Consider the following 20789-nt stretch of genomic DNA (forward strand, 5'->3'; position numbering starts at 1 on the left):
CACTAAGTACTCTGGTTAAGTGTCGTCACGGGAGCGGTAATCCGGCTCCTCGTGCGCACTTACCAAGTAGGAAGTAGTTTTCAGACTGATTTATATTTAATCGTATTAAATATAAATACCTATTTTTACCAATTAAAATGTCATCTCTATAGATAACACTTAATATGTATTGCGAGCGTATCTTTCTAGATACCTCGCGTAACGGATGACGCTAGCCGTCATCACGGATGACGCTGGGCGTCATCCCTCCTAATGTGAATGCACCCATGTGCATCACATACACAAGGGTTGGTCACAAATGTGCACCACACCCGAGTGCTGGGTCTAATTACTATAATTTAGTAATTGACCATCCCCTTAAGTACACCAAGTGTACTTAACGGGGACTGTGTAACATTAGGGCAACTTTTAGCCGTTACAGCTAGCGTCATCCGTAATCCGGGGTATTCAGAATAATATGCTCGCAATGGATTGACGTGTGGCACCACTTGCACTGAAGCAGTGCAAAGTGGACTTGTACTGAAGCTGTAACGAGGCACAGGGGTAGAGGTGGCATCTATTGATTGGTAAAAAAATTATATTTAATTCTACTAAATATAAATCAGTCTTAAAAACTACTTCCTAGGTGCCAGGTGCGCACGTGAAGTCGGACTAACGCTTCCGTGACGACACTTGTCCTAAGGTACTTAGTTTGTTGGGTGAGGGCCCACCAACTACCTCACTGCATGTGAGAGAAGAACGTCAAACCGCTTCCTCACTGTACTTGAATGTGTGTGCTTAAGTAGAGCGTGGCTGCTATAGAAGCGCCCGCCTACATCTTTACCAATTTATTACCTAGAAGACGGGTCTGAAAACAAATCTCGTGACATTATCGTTAAGCGATGCTGAAGGTGGATTTATTACGCGTCAAAGATCCGCTTCGCTGGCTATACTAAGCATACCAGCCGCGATTGCAAGGTATTGAAGTAAGTACCAACATTTTTTCCATAAACACCCAAAAAGCCTAAGGTGGAAAGCAGTTAGAAGAAGAAATCCCGGTATAATTTACTGGCGAATCTTTGCTCGTGCTTGTGAAAGATACACAGGAGAAGCTTTCAATAAATTGTTGAAATTGCCTAGACCTTTCGACTAAATGCCTTTTAAGGAGGTACTGTCTAGTGGCACAACATATGTGCGCAATCTTGTTGATCCGTAAAGTCTTGGCTACTATTGTGTAACGGGCCCTTCCGCTTAAACTGTATAACAGTAGTAGTCAACCTGCACTGATAACAGTGAAGGTGAGGTGTAAGGTGGCACCTTTTGCTCGTACTGACAACAGTAATAATCACCCTACACTGATTACAGTGAAGGTCCTCTACTACTTTACGTACACGATGTGCATAGGTAGGTTCTAAGTAGCGATGAAGTCTTAGCTACTAAGGGTTGATACTAAGGGAAAGTAAACCTGTATTCAAAAATTAAATTATCACATTATGATCTTCTATCTACTGCCTTTAATATTATATGCAACGCGCCTCCTTGCGCACTGCCTTATCGTGTGTTGTAACGATTGTCGGGGATAATTAAACTAAAATCAACCAATCAATAGAACTAATGTCTTATTGCGTCAGTATTACCAAAAATGGTTATATTGGAACTATTAAGTCAAAATTAAAAAAAAGATAATAATTTTGCACTTTTTTATTTATTTCCTCTTATAGGAAATAATAAGGAGCCGCTATTCACCACTCACTTTTCGCTAGCCACCACTTATCCGCCATTTAAGAAATGTGATTGGCTAATTAAATTATTAGAATTGAACACACTACTACTACCTTTTCTCGCGTCCAATGAAGCTATTTATTAATACACGAACCTCAACATTCAGAACACCACCTAAATCAGCATGTATCGTTACCAAGAGCTTACCAACACCACCTAGGCTAGTCTAGAAATTGTGCGTGCTGCTATAAACTCACTTCTTGTTGATGTAGGCTACATTGTGACTGTTCTGCACACTAGGCGAGTTGGGAAAAAGAAAGAAGGTGGCATCAAAGCTGTTACTTTGCAGTGTCCATGCCCACCAAAGCGGCAGCAAGCTTCGCATTTTATCACCATAAGCGTGTCGAGCCCGACATGGGACAGGCTGTATGTTTTACTTTGCAGTTCGACGTATTGAACAAGAATGCATCTGGGTTATTGAAGCTGGCATCTGCGAACACAATCACGAACCCTTTACCGACCCAGCTGATCATCCGCAGGACGCGCGCTGACAGAAGAGCAACGCAAAGAAGTGCTTCAAGCTGCACTTGATCGATAGAAACCTGTCTGAATAGTGGCCGCAATGCGCCGTCGTGAGATTACAATAACTCTTCGAGATGTTTGCAATATCGAGCAAGTAGAGCATCTCCGTATCCTAGCTGGTCGTCTCCCCTTGTTGCTCTACTTGATGGCCTTAAGGATGCCCTGATGCACTGTATTTTGCCAAATTTGATGCTTGACAAGAATTGACGCATCTACTAATCCTTTCCCCTTCCGCAAAAGCAATTTGCCGCCGATTAGTGCCGGAAAGGCTTGGATGATCGACTCAATGTACAAGACCAACCGTTTTTGATTGCCTGTGACGCACGTTGTGGGAGTCACGGCCACGTATCAATCATTTACCTTTGTCTACCGCTTCATGGCTGAGGAAGTGTAGAAGATTATATATAGGCGCTACGGGCCTTTGCTGCCTTTTGTTTGTACCAAAGAATTATGTCACTGATCGTGAACTGGCATTGGTGGATGTCCTGTCGACTGTGCTATTTGACGACGGCAACGTCAAATTCCTCTTGTGCCAGTGGCACATCAGCAAAAATATATTTGCTCGGCAGCGAAAGACCTTTGCAAGCTTTGCAGCCTTCGGAGTTCTTGAAGAGCATTGAAACTGCTTGGTGCGATCGAAACGGCACTCTTATACATTCGACAATGACTAACATGAAAAAGATTTTTCCTAGCCATGTCATGGTTTATCTTGAATAAACTTGGCCCATGTACAGGGACCGATTCGTAGCGGTGAGTTATATGTGATACGCTGCGTTTTGGTCGTGTAACAACTTCGCACGTTGAAAGCGCGCATGCAGCAGTTAAGTCATGGATAACTGTGTCAACGAGGGACTGTTGATTGTGGAAACAGCTTGCTAGCTTGCTTGTGAGAATCAGCTTGCAACTATCAGACTGCAAGCAGGTCAGGATCGGGTGTCAACAAGTCTTGTCTACGAATCGGTCATTTCTGCCGTCACCGGCAAGGTCTCTGCTGCGGCTATAAATATAGCGTTCAAAGAGAACAAGCTGCGACTCGGCACATCTCTGGAGAAGAACGACAATAACGATGTGGGATGTCACGCTATGTTTACTTCGAACATTGGCTGCCGTGCAGGCACACATTCGACAAGCAGCCGCGGAGGCAGCAGCAATACCTGTCAGACCGCCAAGGGTGCTAAGCGAAGATTTTGATTTCCACTAGTGGTTGGTGCAGCCTCCTCGATAGGAAGTAATTTATATAACCCAGTTCAATTGGGGAAATAATGAAGCGACCTCGTACAGGCAGCGAGTTATTCTTGCCCATCTTGATGTGAATCCGAGAGCGGAGATCTTCAATCTATCTGTCCAGCACGTCCTGTTGGCGCTCTCCGGCATCGATTGCTGGAACTCCAATCGCAAAGCTCTATTCAGCGAAATTTATCGCAGTTTAAAGTTGTTGAGAATTCTGTGCGGCCTGTATGTCGATGCGGCAACTGTGGGGAAGACCTGGTGAGGACGAAGCGGAATTCGTCATCGATGCCTTTTTTCAGCATCGATGGTACACATGCAAGCGTCACTCCTTTGTTTCAAGCTTGAAAAACATTCGTACAGAATGTGCAAAGCCTAGGCCGCGGGGTATAAGATGCTTTCCGTGGCCGGTTCGATAGACGGACCGTAGTCAGTGCACGCTACAAGCTGCACCGTTTGTTCAGATGGGCAAGTTATCTGCCTCTCGTCGATGAAACCATGTCCCTGCTGATTTGAGGGTGCAGGCGATGCCTTTAAGGAGGCATACTCCCGTAAATACCCTCATTGGAGACGCGCAAAGGGATTGGAAATCTCCAATACATTTACGAGCGCGGTAAGCGCTCGTTCTCTTTTGACCCTCTGTGGGAGAGGGTGGTCTCGTCGTACTGTCGAACAAGACCTGGGACATCATCATCAGTTGGGAACGATGTTCTCAGCTATCATGCGAGGGTGGTTACCCTCGCCAACCAACGAGGAAACTCTTTCGAACCCCTTTCACATCACGGTGGGTCATGAAGCGTTCAACTAGAAAACACTTCTCACCACTAAAATCCGTCAAAGGACGTGGAGGAGGAGGAAAAGTCAGGGTCGCCTCCTTCACTGGAATCGAGTCAACAATGTGACTTGGGTTATATTGAAGGGAGGATGTTTATCACGAACACTTCCGTCGTCGCGAGTTAGGACAGCGGTCGACGGTGATTTTCGTGAACAGTTGCAAAACCGTGTGCAAGTTGCCCTTGATCAACTGGTGAATGAACGGTCACATCTCTCTTCTAAGCGAGCTGGAGACAGCCTTTCAAGAATTTTAATCTTGAAGGATGTAGTGGAATGTCTACTTTGTGACCCAGACTCAACCAGACTCTGTCGCGAGACTATCAGCTTTTGGCTCGGGACCATCAGACTTCGGAGGGTGCCTTAAACCGTGCCGTACCAGAAGAAGCCTCGTACTGGTAGTACGGGTGGAGACGTCCGACATAAAACGTAGGATGCGTACGCATCCTAAGAGGCAGCTCGATCGTGTACGCATTGCCTAGGCGGTGCAGTACACGATACGGCCAATATACCTGGACAGTAATTTATTACTGTCCACATTCGTCACTACATGTTTTGGTAGGTTTACCGTAGATGGTAGAACTAGATCATTGATTCGAATTGAAATACAATTTGCTCTTTCATTTCGTCAAAGTTTCGTTTCTGTCGGTCCACGGCATCAGCGAAACGAATCCTGTACGAAACGAGCCACTGCTTCTCGATCTTGCAGGAATTCTCCTGCTGACTGTATTTGGTTCTGTCTCTAGTGCGCCCTCTGCGCACTGCAAATATGTCAGTCTCCTCTTCGGTGAGAGCATTATTGTTCTCACTAATTTTATTGTTTTCGATGCAGGGTATTTCAGCATCGTCACCAAAGTCTGCAATAGCCTTATCGCTAATACTGAGTTTGTCCATTTCAATGGTGATTAAACAACATTGGTATCCTTCATTGGGGGTTGAGTCTATATGTGATAAGCAATAGCTAGATTGTTCCTTGCTCGAGCGAGGTCCTCCCCCTTGAAATAGAGTCACTATCAAACAAGGTTGTTATACGTGGATGGCGTAAGCCATTCGCGAAAAGCGGTGTATGCTTTTGTGGAGGGGATACGATGGCTGATAGCCAAGACAAACAAAAAGAACAAGCAGATGCCAAAGGCAGAAGCTGTATTAATTTTTATATGGTCGGAGACCGAGTTTTACTAAACGCTAAAAATCTTCCTACCAACTTTATTTCTGCGGTCTTCAAGACCAAATTGCGCCCGCGCTTTATTGGACCATTTACGGTCGTGGCCAAGATTGCATGCTGAAAGGCAATACTTACAGTTCAATAGCTTGTATTAATTGAAAGCTTGGACCAAAGCATAATGTGAGACGCGGAACACCACATTATCGAGGATATGGGTAAGCTGACAGGCCTTTGGTCTTGTCGGAGGACAGTTGTTGTGTGATTATATCTCGCTGTGCTTCTGTGCTGAGCTCTTTCGACATCCAGACACGTTCCAAATCTCCAGATGATCGATAGAGCCAAGTTATCGGATAGGCGTGCGCTCCTTCAGCGCGAGATGACGCCACATGCCCAAACTGTTTGACACCACCAAGAAAGACCTTTATAAACCTGTAGATATAGATAAGCGGTAGAAGTGCGCGAATGAGTGGATTTGCGTGAAAGGATAATACAGGTTATACGCGTGTGACATACATTTTGTATGGGGCAAACTATGCTTTTTCGAACTATTTATAGATCCTGTCATTTCGTACTTGTAAGGCAATACAGGCATCTTGAAAATTTTGCTCTGTTGGAGCGTAAGCAATATCTTCAAAGAGACTCATTGATTCTATGGACAACTCATTCGGGGTCCCAAAATGCCTCAATTTTGCTGTAATATTCTTATTAATGTGCCAGATACACAACAAAACTTTGCTGTTTGGGAAAAGCACATCCAAACTGTTGACAAGCGCCAATTCCAACCAAGAAGCTTAATTAATGGTGTGCGTCGCCCAAGCGCGCGTCTGCGATGCTTGTATCGAATATTGTGCATATATTGCCTAGAAAAGATAGGTCCGTTTTCGTTAATGTTGTGGTAGCACACAGCGGTCTGTATAACCCTAGGTCTCGCCCCTGTCAGAGCCATTTTATTCACAAAAGCCCTGTCAACGTGAGCTGTTCTTGCAAAAGCATAGACGGAAAGGTTTGCTCTAGCGTGGCTGTAACCGAAATCGTGAACAACCACCCAATACTCGTCATCAGTAACTCTCCGAAGTGATATTTTAAACTGTCAACCAAGCTTTTTCGTGGAACGATGCCTCACACCTTCCCTTGACGGCTATGAGCTCCGAAATGCTTGCAAGCAAGCACACGCAGTCTTTTGACATCACCGGCGTGATCCCGACCGTTTTGGTGCGCTGAACAACCAGGACAACAGAGTCTACAGTTTGTTCGTGAGCACGCACGGCACGCTCAGCAGCTTCCATCGACGGAAATGATCTGTTGCCCAAGACGCGTCAGGGTTAGCAGTTGCAGCAGCGGCATTTACAAGGTTTGTGCGGTTCATTAAGATATATAGCAAGATTAGGTCGCGCGGGAAAGGTCAGCTTTGATTATATATATATTATATTTACTAAAAAAAGATTAAATACGCTAAGATATATAGCAAGATTAGGTCGCGCGGGAAAGGGCAGCTTTGATTATATATATATTATATTTACTAAAAAAAGATGGAATACGCTAAATATTTGCTGACTGGGGTGCTGGTAATGAACTAGTGGGGTGCTTATAAACACCCCCTAAGGTTTTATAAGGGATCCGCTAATCACCCCCAGTTTTCGCTAACCAGCCCCCCCCCAATGCAGAACCCCTAAGTTATTAATGAATTACCCTAGGCTATATTAACGAGCTTTGATTGGCTGGAGCGAATACTTCTGGATTTGAATACATGACAGAACGATCGCGATGAAAAAGCTTGCACTTCATACCATTCCATATTACCGTACCATACCTTTCCAATTTCTAACAATACTACTAATACTATTATGCATCAACTCGACGATATCGTCCATATCACCTACGAATCCTTGGAAGAGGCTCCCTTAGCAGTAAGCCATCGATCCCAAGATGAGGGCTTCGTGTTTACTTGCAAAAGAACAAGGAGAATTGGACATTGCTCCGATGGTGGAATCAAAGCTATTTGTCTGGAATGCTCATGTTCGGGGAACGCAACTCTGCCACAACAGCAGCGGCAGCGTAAAACGCGAACGCGGAAGCCGTAAAACAGGTTGTCAATCCGCTTTAACAATCCGCTCTGATTCGGCGGATTGTTAAAGCGGATTGACAATTGTTTTACAGCTTATATGGAGACTTAGTTCACTGGGTTGTTGAGGCCAACAAACTTGAACACAATCACGAGCCGTTTGCGGATACTGCCGTACATCCGCAAGGCCGATCCTTCAAAAGCGACGAGCGGCAACAAATATTGAGCTACTGTCGGTCATGTCTGGCACCTTCCCGTATTGTTGCGCAAATGCGCAATGACAACAACATCACGATAACATTTCGTGATGTAAACAACATTCGCGACGCGAAATGTAGGCGTGTGTTGCGTGGTAAAACCTCACTGGCTGCTTTTCTTGACGGTCTTGAATCTGCAAGTGTGTGCGCGCCATACCATACACAATTGATGCCGAAAAGAGGCTGACTCATCTCTACATTGTATCACCATCAGCAAAAGATTTTTGCGGCAGCTTTGGCGCCGGGAAGGTCTGGTTGTTTGACTAAACGTACAAAATCAACCGCTTTGGTCTTCCACTTTTACATGTAGTAGGAGTCAGCGCGACCAGCCAGACTTTTACGTTTGCCAACATCTTCATGGCTGAGGAAAGAGCCAAGGACTACCTTTGGGTAATACGCCTCTTGAAACAGACGTTCGTGAACTTCTTGGTGTCTCTATTGACTTTTGTCACCGACAGAGAGTTAGCTCTCATGAATGCACTTTCCCGAAGCTGATAGCCATCTCTGTTGCTGGCATATCAGCAAAAACATCCTTGCAGGACATTCGATTCAATGGTGGCATTCAAGGAACTCACGACCCAACGGAATGCATTGCTGGTATCTTCAACCGCCTAAATACACCAGATTCGGCTTGCCAAAACGCGAAATGCCTTCCCGCGTCAAAATATGACATTTCTAGAAGAGACATGGCTTGTTTATTAGGAGCAATTTGTGTCTGCTTTCTTGCGCAGCAAACTGCATTGCAATTCAACAGCATCACGAGTGGAAAGCTCTTGAAGAAGTGGATTGCAGTATCTACGGGCGATCTGTTGACCTTAGACAGAGCTTGCCGGCTGGCTTGCGATGGTCAACTTGCCGCCATCAAACTGCAATCCGCCCGAGAACGCGCAACCGCCAATCGGCAGTTTGGTCAAGTCATTTCCGGGGTAATGAGGAAAATCTCGGTGGCAGCGCTGAAGTCAGTCTTCCGGCAATACAGAGATAGAGATGATGACGGCAACTGCCAAGGTATGTTTGTCACAAACTTTGGTATTCCATGCAAGCACATGCTTCGATCAGGAGCTGCAGCAACAACAGCTAGAGGCATCGTTCGTGATGATTATGATTCTCATTGGTGGCTTGTTCAACCTTCTTGTTTTACCTTCTCAAGAAACAACAGCTGTACCACTACCATCATCAATCGATGAAACTTTACAACTGTTTCGCGAACAATATGAGGAGGGCTCAATCTATCACAAAAAGTGATCCTTGACCACCTAGTCACTGTCCCGGATGGATATATTTTCAATCCTGAGAATGTACGCAGTCGAGGACGCCCTTCAGGATCAACACAGCGCAATCCGTCGCAATTTGAGGTGTTGTGGCCTCCCTTCGACCACGAAGACGTCGTAAAGATTGTGGTTAAACGGACATAACAGAAGAGGTTGCACTGAACCTGCTTCTACCAATGTCAATGCCGATCGAGCTTCCACGGCCGATCTAGCTTCCATGGCCGATCCAGACTTCCACAGCCGATCAACCTTGATGCTCTGGGTACTGCAGATGATTGGGAAACACTTTTCTTTTCCTGCTGCTACTGATTTTGTTACTCATCCAAGTCCATAGTATTGTATAACTTCTTCAAAACGATGTTCTTATAACTGCTTCAAAACAACGTTTTCTCTGTTGTGATCGTCGTTAAAAAGCTTCCGTACGTTTAGTTTGTATATGTTTAGCTTGCAAGCTTCTGCCGTTTCAGCTTCCATATGCAAGCCTTTGCCATTTGATATATATATTTATACGTACAGCTAGTCAAAATTCGTTTATTAAAATGCAGCCAATCATATCTCGCGACTTAAGCTTAGGGGTTCTGCATTGGTTAGCGGATCCTTTTCATTAATAACTTTATGGTTTTTCATGACTAATATGATATTTTGATCTGTCATAAATTATACAGCTTCACTGTCCGACCACTTTATTTTTTTGAGATTTTTGCATTAAAAGATTTTCTTGTGTAGAATTACTTTCTTATTGAGAGCAAGTATCTAACTTACCTGTTAATGTATCGTTAATGATAAGCTATCTTCGCATTTAAGGTAATCTCGGAACCCGATGCATTTCTACCCACATTAGAAAGCAGGAATGCTCCAGAAGTGTTGCTTGAGCGCAAATTTGTCATCGCGGCTGAAGTGGTGCTAGTTGACCCGTATACGCGCTGTGTCGCCTACAAAATTAAAACCACTAGTCATGAGCCAAAATTTCTTTTACTGGAACTATATGGATGTACCTGATACTGATATCCAGAAAGCATCGGGATGGCGTCTTCTTGATATGCTTGTCCAGCAGCATTTCCGTGACCACCGCCACGAATAGGCACATAAGCGAAATTTGGCGTCGCAGGCTTGTCTCGTGGGTTATTGGCACCATAGCTACCGCTGGACAAGGAAGCGGACGCTGAGGTAGCGGATGATGAGCGAAGACGTTGTCGCTGAGCTGACGAAGTTGTCACGTGGCGAGTTAAAACGAGTAGTAGAGCGCTCGGGGCGAATTCGGTCGCGAAGTGGATCGTAAATTCGTACACGATGTGGTGAACACCTAGGGGCGTGCGGTACTTAGCCTCTTTCGACTCCATATAGCCTGAGCCCATACCAATTAGACACACTGCCTTCACTGCGAAAAGCACACAAAGCAAGATGCATACAGCCGTGATCTGGTCATTTATAGACACGTCTGTTAGTTTCCGCCGATCCAATATTGCATTGCGTCAATTCTATCATCATGATTAATTTCATACCCTTCGTAGCACTAGCTGGCGAGGAGAGGATCTGGCTGCGATGGGAAGCGACGACTCCCCTCGGCGACTTCGAGGGCCGTTATTATTGCTGATGGCGGCAACAGACAAATCAAAAAAAAAATCTTCGTCCGGGCTTTGGTTGCGAAAGAAATTAATAAGACGAATACTGTAGTACAGAATTCCAAACAGCCCCACAACGTAGACGCTTCCTTGCAGCAAGTCACAGCCTCTCCACAGTTCTGCTGACGAACTCGCTGACGTGAACAGCAAAGCAAAGCCAACATAGAGCAGCACATTAAACATAAAGAAAACTCTTCTCGGCCAGGGATGAGCTTTTCCCCAACACGCGTAGCAAAGCTGCGCCCAAAAGAGTAGCACAAGTCCATACATGGAAACGAAGAGCATAGACGGCAGCCATAGAAATATTGCCAGTAGTCTGCAGTAAATAGACGTTGACGGCAACACCGACACCTTTTCGATAGTGACTAATTCCGTAACCAAAGAGCAGACACGCAGCGTAGAGGCAACGAAAAGTAGCAGAAATAATCGATGGCGCATCTCGGAACCTGTTGATGCAGCAGCAGCGCCCTCCTCCCCCATCTGTGCGGTCTCGGATCCACCGACGACATTAAGAGAAGGTAGTGGGGCTTGGGGCGCCGCATTATACGGCAATCGATTCGATTGAACAGCCCCAGGGATTTCTGTGGCGGCGGTGGCAGCCGCGCTGGACCCGCGCTTTTTCTTGGTCGCGTATCGTCCGTATAATATGTTTCCGGACACAGCACTGAGCAGCAAAAACAGAAAGATTGTCAGCAGCAACAGAATGCGGTCGCCGACGCGCAGTGCCTCGCGCCCGTCGCCCGTCGCGGAGTCGACCATGACTGTTTCAATAGTGACTGAAGGATGATAAAGTTAGCAGCAAGCCTTTAGCAACATTGACTATAAAAACAAAGAAGCAGACAAAATTAAGCGGCAGTGCATCGCTTCATGTGCCTTGCTCAAAACGACATGACAGACATCGCGCCACGGCTTACCTTCCGCAGGTTCACAGAGCAAATGTACCGCAGAAAAGGTACAAGTACAAAGCCCTTTATGCGACGGCTTTTAAGGCATCGTCATTGTTTCATGCTTTCGACCGCAAAACTTTGGCGCGTAGACTCAACCGCCGCTCGGCGATCTAGTGTCGCGCTATTTAATGATTATCTACGCCAAGCTAAATTAAGATTGACACAATTACCCTTGCCTTCCCAAGTGCATTTGTTTCTAGGAAATGAAGCAGCGGACGCTGATTCTATCGTCAGCTCGCTATGCTATGCATTCCTGCACTGTCAGCACGATTCCGACAGGTTGAATGTGCCGATTTTGCCCATATGTCGGATGGATTTGGCTCTGCGCTGCGATGTCACTTTGCTGTTCCAGGAGCTAGGCGTGGACACTGACGCACTCGTATTTGTTGATGAATTTCCTTGGAAGATCAAGAGCATAGTGGAGGTCACGCTCATGGATCATAACGCTGTCACTAATAAGAATATTCCGCATGGGTATGATTTGCAAGTAGTGGAAATAGTGGATCACCACTCGGATTTAGGTCAGCACTTAAATGCACAGAAGAGAGAAATAGCTTTTGCGGACGGAAAGGCGCTAGTGGCATCGACATGCACATTGGTGGCTGAAAAATTATTTGAGTTTGACAGCCATGACGTACACAAGCTTTTGGCGACTATGTTGCTGGGAGTTATTGCACTAGACAGCATTAATTTTGACCCAACAGCAAAAAAAGTGACGCCAAGAGACGCCAAAGCGGCCAAACTGCTGGAAGAAATGGCATTTGCAAGGAAAGAAGACCTGTATGATTGGCTGCAAAACGCCAAATTCAATCCTGGCCGTTGGCAAGCTTTTTCGCTCGAGGAAACTTTGCGCGTGGATCACAAGGAATTTACGTTTGTGGCAGTGGATGGTTCCGCGAAAAAAATCGGCATCAGTTCAGTGCTGATTGATTTAAAGGCTTTCATGCTGAAGGCTGAAGATGCTTCAGCCCTTTGTCGAGGCTTGTCTTCGTTTTGCAACCAGAATGAGCTAGCTTTATCACTGGTTATGACGATGTATATGATGCCGGACAAACAGTGCCAACGCCAATTGCTTTTCTTTGAAGAAGATGGAATATATAGTAAGCATTGCGTTGACTTCATCACTAAGATTGGCTTTCTTGAAGTGGTGCCATTGGTCCTGCCGGCAGTGTATCGCGATGAACGCATCGTCGCTTTCGATCAACTGAACGCAAGTGCTTCGAGAAAGCAGGTCGCACCGATAATCTTAAGTGCACTTACAAAGGTGCCAAGAAGAGCTTAGGTCGTTAATTTTAAAATGTCGGTTCTAATAAGATAAGCCAGATTTTTCTAAGGTTTTATTGCTTTAATGAGCGGTTCTCGACCTATTACATTTCAACGACAAGCGTCTTCAATCTTGTAGCTGAATCATTGCTGATGCTTTCGTTTTCGAACAATTGCCGCTGGCGAAATTGTGCGCATCGCTGTGGTTGTGAACTTTATGTAATCGAAGACTAGATCGTCGTCGCGTCTGACTGAGAGACGGCGCGAATAAAATGCGGTCGCGGCATCAAGTCAATGTGCATCAACCCTCGAGGATCTGCACAAGAGGAAAGCGACGTGCAAGCATTGCAAGGCAGGCGATGGGCTCGATAGCGAACGAGCGATGGCGCAAGAAGCGATTAAAGGCGATACTCCTGATGGCTGTCGATGAAGCGGTCAAACGAGTACACACGAATCCTGATGGCTGTCGATGAAGCGGTCAAACGAGTACACACGAAGAAAGTTGTCCGTGTGCCGATTGTTTCGGCTAGGCACTATACGAATCCCTCGCGATGTGCAGAAGTGGATGAAGTCGTTCATATCGTCGCTTCCATGAACATAGGTAATATGTAACGGGGCACTACGACTTGTACTGCTTCAGTACATGTCCACTTCGCACTGCTTCAGTACAAGTCCACTTCGCACTGCTTCAGTTGCGAGTGGTGCCTCACGTCATTTCACGTACACTAGTATGTGCTGAGGATGTAGGCGGGCACGTCGTAATGCGGCCACGCTCTACTTAGGCACACACCCTAGCACAGCGAGGAAGCGGTTAAATCTGCTTCTCTTGCGTGCAGTGAGGCAGTTGTGGTGGGCGCGTTAGCGACCTCACCCAACACACTAAGAACTCTGGTTAAGTGTCGTCACGGGAGCGGTAATCCGTTAATCCGTCTCCTCGTGCGCACTTACCAAGTAGGAAGTAGTTTTCAGACTGATTTATATTTAATAGAATTAAATACAAATACCTATTTTTACCAATTAAAATGTTATCTCTTAGATATCATTCAATATGTATTGCGAGCGTATCTTTATAGATACCTCGCGTAACGGATGACGCTTGGCGTCATCCCTCCTAATGTGAATGCACTCATGTGCATCACATCCACAAGGGTTGGTCACAAATGTGCACCACACCCGAGTGTTGGGTCTAATTACTATTATTTAGTAATTGACCATCCCCTTAAGTACCAAATGTACTTAATGGGGACTGTGTAACATTAGGGCAACTCTAGCCCGTTACACCATCCCCCTCTTTAAGAACGAATTTACATTTTTAAATTCGACAGAGTAGAGAGAGGAACTGCGAGCAGCTTTACGCGCCGCTAGTTCACTCGATCACTCTCGCGCACGTGTTTCTATACACGGCGCCCATGATGCTACCTAAAAGGGGCCACGTTGGTGGGTCGTCTGCGAAGACGCCCACACAACCTCGCACTAAGCGCACGCGCCGCGTTAATTCGCCGGCCGCGTCAAATGCCTTAGTCGGAACGCAGACAGCCACTGCGGCTGTCGCGTTAACAGGGCTAAAGGATCCATCCCACTTTAACAGTGAGGATGTTGATCCGTCGCTCATTGTCGACTACAATGAGTCGACACCGTTGCCGTCACCTCATAGTAGTGATGCGGAGACGGAGAAGGCGAAAAACTATCAGCCGACCGACTCCTCCCACCACGAACAGGACTCGGAGAGCGAGGGACATCACGCGATTAACGCAGATCCCTCAGCATTATCCGCTCAAAAAGGCCCAAGCTCGGAGTATTCAGGCCTTCATAACCTGTTTGCTCGAACATCAACGAGATCCGAGGTCAGTCGCAAGACTTGACCCTCGAGATCCGCAATACGTCGTTCAGCAGCGATTAACGCATGTGACTGAACGGACGAAGGTAAGGCAGCCGCGAGTAGGTGGGCGAGATCGCCACTCCTATCGGGCGCCACCTGCACTGATGGATGCGGGTGGGAATCAACGCTTCCTTGTTGGAAGGTTGCTTGCCCACCGCTCCGTGAGGCAAGGGTATCAGATCCTCGTCCAATGGAAAGGTTACCCGAAGAGTTTTGACTCTTGGGAACCGATCGATACCCTACGTATTGATGTGCCCGGCTTGGTGGCTGCCTATGAAAAGGACCTCCAGCTGAGGCCTCTTCGCTAGTCTCAAATGGACTAGCAGATGCAGAGTTGTGAAAAGTTGTATATGACTACTCTTACCTTAACATTTTCATAATGAAGCGGCTCAAAAAGCATACTTCTCAAACGTTCGTCATTGATATCTAGCCATCGCTCGGAATCTTTCCACGTCTTGGAGCTCCAGAGATTTCATTTTTTGAAAAAAATAATGTAATAAATAGGGGGTACAGTACCACCCATGATTTCTTACACATGCAAGCGGGCGAAATTAATTCGTTGCGACCGCTGTTTCATCGCATCGGAATTCGGATGAATGCGGCGCAACAATTCCGCCTCGTATTGGTCGGGCGTTTCATTTTAAAGCAACGCAACACGACCGGGATCGGGAAAACACGCCCAAGCGAATTTCCCTGAGCCCTCCAAGAATTAAAGACGTCATAATAATTATGTGCGTCTACAAGAGCGCGCTCTAGGAGCGACGCTCTTGGCCCGTTTAGACGAGGCCATTTAGATGGAGGGGCATCAGTGATATGCCACCCGTCACATAGCCACGTTAAAAACGACTGGGCTCGTGACACCGACTAAGCACATTAATATGTCGTCGCCGGAGCTTTAGGCTCAGAATCCTCTATGTCAGAGCCATTATGGATAATGGTCTGAGAATATGGCGTTGTGGTTATACCCAAAGAAGAAGTGGCTGCGCCTTTATGGGCAGCGCTCTCATTAATCGTCGCTGCGCCATCCAGCGCAGACGACGAGACAGCATTCGTAAACGATGCTGTCTCCATGTTGTGAGCCATGAGAGATGTTTGGATGGGCAATAATGCCGCATCATCACTCCTCATGAGCTCGTTGTCCGCATCACTACTATGAGGTGACGGCAACGGTGTCGACTCATTGTAGTCGACAATGAGCGACGGATCAACATCCTCACTGTTAAAGTGGGATGGATCCTTTAGCCCTGTTAACGCGACAGCCGCAGTGGCTGTCTGCGTTCCGACTAAGGCATTTGACGCGGCCGGCGAATTAACGCGGCGCGTGCGCTTAGTGCGAGGTTGTGTGGGCGTCTTCGCAGACGACCCACCAACGTGGCCCCTTTTAGGTGGCATCTTGGGCGCCGTGTATAGAAACACGTGCGCGAGAGTGATCGAGTGAACTAGCGGCGCGTAAAGCTGCTCGCAGTTCCTCTCTCCTCTTTGTCGAATTTAAAAATGTAAATTTGTTCTTAAAGAGGGGGATGGTGTAACGGGCTAGAGTTGCCCTAATGTTACACAGTCCCCATTAAGTACATTTGGTACTTAAGGGGATGGTCAATTACTAAATAATAGTAATTAGACCCAACACTCGGGTGTGGTGCACATTTGTGACCAACCCTTGTGGATGTGATGCACATGGGTGCATTCACATTAGGAGGGATGACGCCCAGCGTCATCCATGATGACGGCTAGCGTCATCAGTTACGCGAGGTATCTATAAAGATACGCTCGTAATACATGTTAAATGATATCTATAGAGATAACATTTTAATTGGTAAAAATAAATATTTGTATCTAATTCCATTAAATATAAATCAGTCTGAAAATTACTACCTACTTGGTAAGTGCGCACGAGGAGACGGATAACCGCTCCCGTGACGACACTTTACCAGAGTTCTTAGTGTGTTGGGTGAGGTCGCTTGCGCGCCCACCACAACTACCTCACTGCACGCAAGAGAAGCAGGTGCAAACCGCTTCCTCGCTGTGCTAGGGTGTGTGCTTAAGTAGAGCGTGGCCGCATAACGACGTGCCCGCCTACAGGGCCTTACATAGGCGCATCCGGGACCTTCAATTTTTATACGTACAACAGCCAATGCGCAACTTACCTTGTATTCCTGGCTGCACCAGCTTAGTAATATTCTGGGTTATAAATTTTCTTCATCGGAAAACTTATATTTTTTCCAAATTTTATTAGTTATTAGTTATAAAATAGACACGATAGAACGGTAATTGTGAAGCCAATACCCTATAAGTTACGTGAGGTTAGAAATTATGAGGGGATAAGTTATCCGGGGACACCTGTATTGGAACAATGAAGTCAAATATTAATAAAGATAATTCCTTGTACATCTTTGCTTATTTCCTTTTATAGAACATAATATTAATTATTACTCTCTTCGGAAAGGATATCTATGTTCCGGACATCCCGTTACAATTACTACGCCAACCGTAAATCATGGTCGCACAGCCATAGAATTGAGTCTTAATGAGACATGTCAATCTTCAAAACTTATCTGTCTCCCGGTCATCTCAGAAACTAATACTACATACAAGTGCGTGACGTCATGATTTGCCTACATGTAGAACCGTCAATCTGCTCATAATCTAAGACTTCGTTATTATTAAATCGCTGCTACCATGCCTGACAAGCAAAAGTCCGCTTTAATTGCCGCCATGGCTCTCACGGGTGTGACTGCTGGTTCGTACCTGCTGCGGGTGGTCATGCGCCCCGTGCTGCGAGCACAAGCCGCCGCCTTTTTTAAATGTATGCTGGCCGACGCTGACATTATCATCGATCGCGATATCCGCGTGTATGACGAAGACATTTTTCTCGACTGGGTGCACCGCGGTATGTTGGCCATTGGTGAATCCTACATGGCCAAGAAGTGGGACGCTATAATTCCACTGGACGAAGTGCTGACACGTCTCCTGTCGCTACCCGCTGACAAGCGCCGCAAGATCCTCAAGGCCTGGAACGCCAAATTTATCGCTCTTGGTGGAAAAATCTTTAATTACCAGTCACCCTCACGTGCCGGAATTGTGGGTGCCCACCACTACGACCTTGGCAACGACTTCTTTAAACTTTGGCTTGACCCTTACATGCAGTACTCCTGCGCCTACTGGAAGGGTGTCGAAGAAAAGCATGACCTTGACGCGGCACAGCAGAACAAACTGCATCTGATTGCCAAGAAGCTGCATCTTGAGCCAGGCATGCGGGTGCTTGAAATCGGATGCGGCTGGGGTGGTCTTGGCTGTTTCCTTGCCAAAGAGCATGGCGTCCATGTCACGGGAATAACCGTTTCTATCGAGCAGCTTAAAGGCGCTCGAGAATGGGCTGAGCGCGAAGGAGTTAGTGACCTTACGAGTTTTGAATACTGTGACTACCGCAAGATGCGAGGCCAATTTGATCGCGTCGTTTCCATTGCCATGATTGAGGCTGTTGGCTATAAGAATCTGAGCGAGTACTACGACGTGATCAAGCGCTGTCTCAAGGACGGCGGTATCGCTCTTGTACATGGTATCGCTGCTAATCGCTCTATTGAAGTGCCAATCCAGCTTTGGGTCCTCAAGTATATTTTCCCGAATGGCTTTCTACCATCTGTGGCACAAATGGTGACCTTCTCCGAGCGAAAGTTGATTGTGGAGGACGTCCACAATCTAGGCCCGGACTATGACAAGACACTTATGTGCTGGTACGAGCGATTCCAGAATCACGTTAAGAAGGGTGACATCAACCGCCCAGAGGTCTTCTGTCGCATGTGGGATTTTTACCTGCTGTACTGCGCTGCTGGCTTTCGCGCGCGTACAATACAACTCGTGCAGGTCGTTTTCTCGAAAAAGCGCATGGAACGCTACGACGCCGTGAGATAAATAACACACCGCTCTTCCTGGACATTTGCTTATGTCTGTGTGCGCCTGGAAAGTAACGCAAGCAAAAGGAGGTGAAGGCAATAGATGCACATGATTTGAAGCTTCACGTCAATTTTTGTTAATATCTTGACAAGGACAAATAAATTTTTCTCATTGCGGGCCACATTTTCGTGAAAAACTTTCAATCGGAAAGAAAAGTAAATATTTTCGAATTAAACTTTCATCTCCAAACGTAGCCGGCACTTTACTGACCTAGTAAAAGCAGCGATACAAAGTAAAAAGTTCGTTTAAGGTCGGTGATTTACATTTTTCGAGAAGGTGGATGATTCCCGGTAGAGTTTGATGTTGCTAGTCGTGCGCGGGCATTTCAACGTTGCTAATCGTGCACGATTTCGAAATTGGCATTATTAATGTTATGGGATGCAGTTATGACATTGATTTGCTAAAAATAGATGGGATGAGTTTAGGAAAAAAGGAAGGTGCGTTTAGGAATTCCTAAATTAATATCGTACCACGTGATGTAATAGTATCGCTGGTGTACCACACATGTAGTATCTTAAAACATCGTACGGTGTGCGGATCAGGAAATCGCGCACCAAAATGCAGCTCCAACCAGTACACATTTTACGGGATTACACCACGTCGGTTGTTGCCAGATTCCACACGTCTGCGACCTATAAAGTAATGGGAATTCCTAAACTCACCCTCGCTTTTCCTAAACTCACCCCATCTGTAACGGGGCACTGCGACTAGTACTGTTTCAGTACAAGTCGTAGTGCCCCGTTACACCTGGTAGCACTTGGTAGTCCGTCCAAGGACCACATTTCCCGCATTTAACATGGACATGTTAAATGGTAGTGGGAATACGCATCACGTTTCCCCTGAAAGCTACTCCTTTCTAAGTGATATAGAAAGGAGTGCGGTTGAACGAATGAGTTCATCCGTAGGAAACGATGCAATCCTGGCATTACTGTCCAACTTAGACAGAGATGCTCTCCATTCAACTATCGCCAAGTTCATACAACATGAACTTGACGAGATGAAGGAAAAGTAGCCTTGCTGAATCAGCAAGGCTCTCAACAGGCGGAACTGTTGAGATTACAACAGGTACAGACCCCTGTACCTGGGATGACGCAAACGCGTCGTCCCGAAACTTTAAAGATTGACATCTCAAAGTATAGGGGAGTCGAAGAAGACTCCCTGTTGAGATGGTTTGTCGAATTAGACGATGCCATAAGGGCACGTCACATTATCGACGAGCAAATGCAATCGCATTCGCTCAATCAAATCTGGCAGGTCGTGCCAAAACTTGGGCATTGGGCCTTAAGTTGCGCGACCCATACGTCTTTGGGTCGCTAGAGGTTTTTAAAACCCGACTCAAACAGACGTTTGAGCCACCAAGGGCTGAGTTCAGAGCTCGTTCAGAGCTTCTGAAACTTAAGCAAGGCAAGCGTGATGTGCACGCATATGCCCAGCACATACGACTCTTAGCGAGTTGTATTACCAATAACCCAGTCCATGAACACACGTTGATTACGGTGTTCATGCAAGGTCTTACGGATGGTCCCGTAAAGACCCACCTGTTCCGCTTGGAACTGGATACGCTTGAAGAAGCAATATCCGTAGCGGAACAGGAGGACTTTAGCTTGAGACAGGCTCAAGCAAGTTCGTCATCATATCGTCCACCTAGACGACACGAACTAGGAGGTCCAGAACCCATGGACCTTTCCTATGTCGAAAGCGAGAAACCTCGCTTTTCGAATAATAAGCGATCGCAGAAATGCCATCGCTGCCAAAAATTGGGACATTACGCTCATGAGTGTAGTGCCCCACGTCCAGCACCAAAAGGTACTGAACGTAATTTTGGATCGTATGCCAAAAAGGGCAACGGTCGCGGATCCGACGTTGTTGCGAAATCGCAACAGCGAGGCGGACCGCCAAAAAATGGACGGGGTCAGTAGGGGCGCAACGCCCTACTGATCCAGCAACCTCAAGAGAATTTGCAAATCTCTTGACAAAAGTTGCTCCAGACACACAATCATTATGTGTCTCTGCACCTGGTGATGAGGTATC

At 46.4% G+C, this 20789-nt stretch overlaps 5 protein-coding genes across 5 annotated transcripts; 2 read left to right on the top strand and 3 right to left on the bottom strand.

Moving 5' to 3' along the window:
- Positions 1 to 5706: 5706 nt before the first annotated feature.
- Positions 5707 to 6150, bottom strand: CCR75_001950 (uncharacterized protein; the record flags this gene model as incomplete). Its single annotated transcript, XM_067960051.1, has 2 exons — positions 5707 to 5925; positions 6079 to 6150. 2 exons carry the CDS (start codon positions 6148 to 6150, stop codon positions 5707 to 5709), a joined length of 291 nt encoding a protein of 96 aa, XP_067817344.1.
- Positions 6151 to 6588: 438 nt separating this feature from the next.
- On the bottom strand, positions 6589 to 6792 carry CCR75_001951 (uncharacterized protein; the record flags this gene model as incomplete). The annotated part of the gene is made up of 1 exon (XM_067960052.1): positions 6589 to 6792. The coding sequence occupies one exon, from the start codon at positions 6790 to 6792 to the stop codon at positions 6589 to 6591; it is 204 nt and encodes a 67-aa protein (XP_067817270.1).
- A 2975-nt stretch (positions 6793 to 9767) lies between these two features.
- Positions 9768 to 11634, bottom strand: CCR75_001952 (uncharacterized protein). Its single transcript, XM_067960053.1, has 3 exons — positions 10599 to 11634; positions 10092 to 10514; positions 9768 to 10028 (listed from the first exon to the last, which is right to left on the bottom strand). The coding sequence occupies exons 1-3, from the start codon at positions 11475 to 11477 to the stop codon at positions 9873 to 9875; spliced, it is 1458 nt and encodes a 485-aa protein (XP_067817342.1). The 5' UTR covers positions 11478 to 11634; the 3' UTR covers positions 9768 to 9872.
- Positions 11635 to 11975: 341 nt separating this feature from the next.
- On the top strand, positions 11976 to 12947 carry CCR75_001953 (uncharacterized protein; the record flags this gene model as incomplete). Its single annotated transcript, XM_067960054.1, has 1 exon — positions 11976 to 12947. The coding sequence occupies one exon, from the start codon at positions 11976 to 11978 to the stop codon at positions 12945 to 12947; it is 972 nt and encodes a 323-aa protein (XP_067817343.1).
- A 4536-nt stretch (positions 12948 to 17483) lies between these two features.
- Positions 17484 to 18716, top strand: CCR75_001954 (uncharacterized protein; the record flags this gene model as incomplete). Its single annotated transcript, XM_067960055.1, has 1 exon — positions 17484 to 18716. The coding sequence occupies one exon, from the start codon at positions 17484 to 17486 to the stop codon at positions 18714 to 18716; it is 1233 nt and encodes a 410-aa protein (XP_067817340.1).
- Between the last annotated feature and the right edge of the window lie 2073 nt (positions 18717 to 20789).

The sequence above is a fragment of the Bremia lactucae genome, linkage group LG3 (genome assembly GCF_004359215.1).
Source record: "Bremia lactucae strain SF5 linkage group LG3, whole genome shotgun sequence".
Classification (NCBI taxonomy): domain Eukaryota; phylum Oomycota; class Peronosporomycetes; order Peronosporales; family Peronosporaceae; genus Bremia; species Bremia lactucae.

What these genes read in the sequence shown, in the direction of transcription:
- CCR75_001952 (XM_067960053.1), bottom strand. Translation starts at nt 11,477, where the DNA reads ATGGTCGACTCCGCGACGGGCGACGGGCGCGAGGCACTGCGCGTCGGC. An exon ending in GCCAGCTAGTGCTACGAAGG is followed by an intron (nt 10,515 to 10,598) that starts GTATGAAATTAA and finishes ATAAATGACCAG; the next exon opens with ATCACGGCTGTATGCATCTT. An exon ending in TTTCTGGATATCAGTATCAG is followed by an intron (nt 10,029 to 10,091) that starts GTACATCCATAT and finishes TTAATTTTGTAG; the next exon opens with GCGACACAGCGCGTATACGG.